We start from the raw sequence: 3,166 nt of genomic DNA on the forward strand, positions 1-3,166 counted from the left end.
AAGAGCGTCTGGCATGGCGCAGATGCCAAGGGTCGGCGCCTGCCCGAGAGCTACTGCGAGACATGGCGGACAGAGGAGCGCGCAGTCACCGGCCAGGCTTCCTCCTTGGCCTCTGGAAAACTGCTGGAGCAGGCGGCCAGCAGCTGCCAGCAAGCCTTCATTGTCCTCTGCATCGAGAACAGCTTCATGACCGCCACCAAAAAGTGATACCCGCCCTGGCACCCCCGAGTACCCCCATGTCCCTGGGGAGGGTTGGGCAAGCCTGCACTCCAGCACCCCTGGGCCCCTCAGCCCCCTCCACGTGCCCACTCTTGCCCCGCAGGGTTTCCTTCTCCTGCAGACCTGAAGCCAAAGAGTATTGCCATGGCCCCTGCCCTGGGTTGGCAGGGGCTCAGGTCCCACCCGGGGCAGGGCAGCCATGGGCTGGTGGCCTTCCTCCTCCTCCTCCTCTTCTAACTCCTAATATTTAACCACTTCAGCTTGTTCCCCTCCCTGCTCGGTTGCTGTTTTTGGGATGGCTGGGTGGGAGGATGCTCGGCAGGGAGATTTCAGTGCTGCCATATGGGCTGTTCCCCGCAAAAGCCTGTGGGGCCTCTCTCACCCCAGCCCCCCAGCCCCGCGCTGTCCTCACCAGGAGCTTGGGGTTGGAACCAAATCCCTGCTGCTGAGGCCACAGGGTCTTCTCCAGCCAAGACACCAGCATCCCACCCAAGGGATTGTCCTGTGGTGATGCTGGGCCTCTCCCAGATGGTCTCCATCCTCCCCAGGTAAGGACCATCCCATCATCATTCTCACCTCCACCTCCCAGCCAGCAGAGCTCTGGTGGGGGTCTGGTCTCCCCCATCCCATCCACGCACCCTGGGGACCCCCGGCTGTGCCCCCACAGCCCAGGTACAGCCCCAGCCAGGGGGGTGACAGGGTGGCCCCAAGGCGTGGCCAGCTGTGCCCTGGCACGTGTTTCTCTGTGTGTGCGTGTTGAGCACGTGTGGTACCGAGGGCAGGCACTGCCATCCCCCCCTCCCCGTGCCACCTTTGCTGGGCTCGAATGGCAAAGGCACAGCAAAGCTGGTTGGAATTGGTGGGGGCAAATCCAAGGTGCTAAAAAAAAAAAAACCAAAAAAAAAAAGAATAGAAAAAAGAGAAATTTGTAAGTAGCTTTTTTGTTATTCTATGGAAATTATTACCATAAAAGCTGTGCGAGTCACACGGTTTCTATTTCTTACAGTCTACTGTATTTTGTGTAATTAATGCAATTTAAAGCGTGTGGATCTTTATTTTTTTTTGTCATCAGTTGTGTCCTATAAACCATTTTCTAAAGGCACTGAATAAAGAAACATTCTCTTGTAGTCTGGCTCTGTGCCATGATGGGGATGCAGCGGGATGGGGTCCCCATCCATACCCTGTGTGTGACACACGCTGGTGGCACCATGGGAATCTTGCCCCCACTCTGTGTGTGGGGACTGGGAAGGGGCACAGCCCTGTCCTCACAGAGCAGAAAACATGTCCCAGCGGTTACATCCTTGACAGAACAGCAGCCAGGACCAGCAGTGGGACAGGACACCAAGCACACAGTGGTGATGACAATGCTCCCTTGGGGAGCCGAGAGCTGGCCACAGTGTCGTGGCACCAGCACTCAGGCTTGTACTGTGCCCGCCTCCGGGCTTTTCTCCTGTGCTGGAATTTCCACTGGCAGCTGGCGTGGCTCCTTGGCCAGGGCCAGCTCCACCTGCTGCCTGCGGCGGCTGTGCTGGACACCCACTCTGATGGCTGCCAGCAGGTAGATCACGGCCAGCAGGGTGAAGTAGCCAAAATACACAGAAAACTGCAATAGAGCAGAGAGGGGAGAACAGCACTTGGAGCCCACCCTTCATCCCGCACCATTCAGGGACCACCTCCATCCCAGGTGCGACCGCACCCTTACCTGGGGATGCACGGATAAGCCCAAGCCCCTCTTGTCAGCCACGATGATGGTGATGATGGTCTTCAGCACTGTAGCAAAGAAGGTGTTGACCCCGAAGACCAGAGCACAGAGCTCTTTGGAGAGGGAGGTAGCAATCTGGAAACTGGGAAAAATGGGAGCACTGGTGAACCCCTGGCATCAACCCGGCCGCCGGGGTGGGAGAGGGTCCCCAGGAGCCCCACGCACATGGCAATGGGCACCAGGAACTGGTGGGAGCCACGGAAGAGGATGTAGGTAGCATAGCACAGCCAGATGTTGGTGGTGGAATTCATAAGCAGGAGCAATCCCGCCTGGAATGCCGTAACCACTCCAATCACCAGCTCTGACCACAGCTTCCAGCGGATCTTCACGTAGCCAGCAGCAAAGGAGGCGACAGCTCCTGAGGAGGGATGAAGGATGCTGTGAACAGCTCAAGGATCCCCTGCCCTACCTAGGCTGGGACCCAGCCCAGTAACCATCACGTCATCCCCAATGCCAAACCACCAAAAATACCGTAAGGACCACCATTCCCAAGGGGTGCAGCAGGACAGCAGCGACCCCCTGCCTCTCTGGTGTCCCCAGCCATTCCCACAGGAGGCAGTAGGACGTGAGTGTCCCCCCACACCCCCAGTGTCCCGATCCCAGGCGAGTTACCCAGCAGAGTGGAGGCAGCATCCACACCTCCATTGTACACCCTGCGGTTGTCCGTGGTGGGAGAGATCTCACTCCAGAGGATGTGAGCATAGTACAGCATCAGGTAGTACCCAGCCGAGTTAAAGACCCACCACAGGGACCAGAGGCGGAGCTGGGGCTGCCTGGCCAGCGCTCCCAGCTCCTGCAGCATCCGGCAGAGCACCATGTCCCGCCAGCCCCGTGTCCCCCTCGGGGCCGCTCGAGGAAGAGGGTGAGGATGAGGCCGAAGCTGACGAAGCCCAAGGAGACGTAGTTAAGGGTGAGGAAGGGGACACCACCCAAGGTGACGCAGAGCTGGCCCAACACGGAGCTGGTGAAAACCCCCAGGAGCACAGCGGAGCGGGAATAACTGGCCATCCGCTGGTAGCGGGACGGGGCCACCAGGGAGAAGATGTAGGAAGAGTAGGCAATGCGGGCAGCCATGGTGATGCCGTAGAAGAACTCCATCAGCTGCATGGCCAGGACGGAAGTGCCCAGCACCAGCAGCAGCCAGATGGAGATGTGGCTCAGGCTCTGCAGCACCAGCACGGGCTT

The 3,166-nt window shown here is 58.9% G+C and overlaps 2 protein-coding genes across 2 annotated transcripts in view; one reads left to right on the plus strand and one right to left on the minus strand.

Moving 5' to 3' along the window:
- COL18A1 (collagen type XVIII alpha 1 chain) overlaps positions 1–1,346 on the plus strand; it is a 19,507-nt gene extending 18,161 nt beyond the window's left edge. Inside the window, 1 exon segment of the mRNA XM_031064980.1 lies at positions 1–1,346. This exon segment is cut by the window's left edge and continues 6 nt beyond it. Within this exon segment, the coding sequence (XP_030920840.1) occupies positions 1–207 (207 nt within the window). The 3' untranslated portion in view covers positions 208–1,346.
- SLC19A1 (solute carrier family 19 member 1) overlaps positions 1,145–3,166 on the minus strand; it is a 3,094-nt gene continuing 1,072 nt past the window's right edge. Inside the window, 5 exon segments of the mRNA XM_005430634.2 lie at positions 1,145–1,822; positions 1,922–2,063; positions 2,147–2,339; positions 2,594–2,815; positions 2,818–3,166. The exon segment at positions 2,818–3,166 is cut by the window's right edge and continues 75 nt beyond it. Coding sequence (XP_005430691.2) covers positions 1,634–1,822; positions 1,922–2,063; positions 2,147–2,339; positions 2,594–2,815; positions 2,818–3,166 — 1,095 coding nt within the window. The 3' untranslated portion in view covers positions 1,145–1,633.

The sequence above is a fragment of the Geospiza fortis genome, unplaced genomic scaffold, assembly GCF_000277835.1.
Source record: "Geospiza fortis unplaced genomic scaffold, GeoFor_1.0 scaffold474, whole genome shotgun sequence".
NCBI lineage: Eukaryota > Metazoa > Chordata > Aves > Passeriformes > Thraupidae > Geospiza > Geospiza fortis.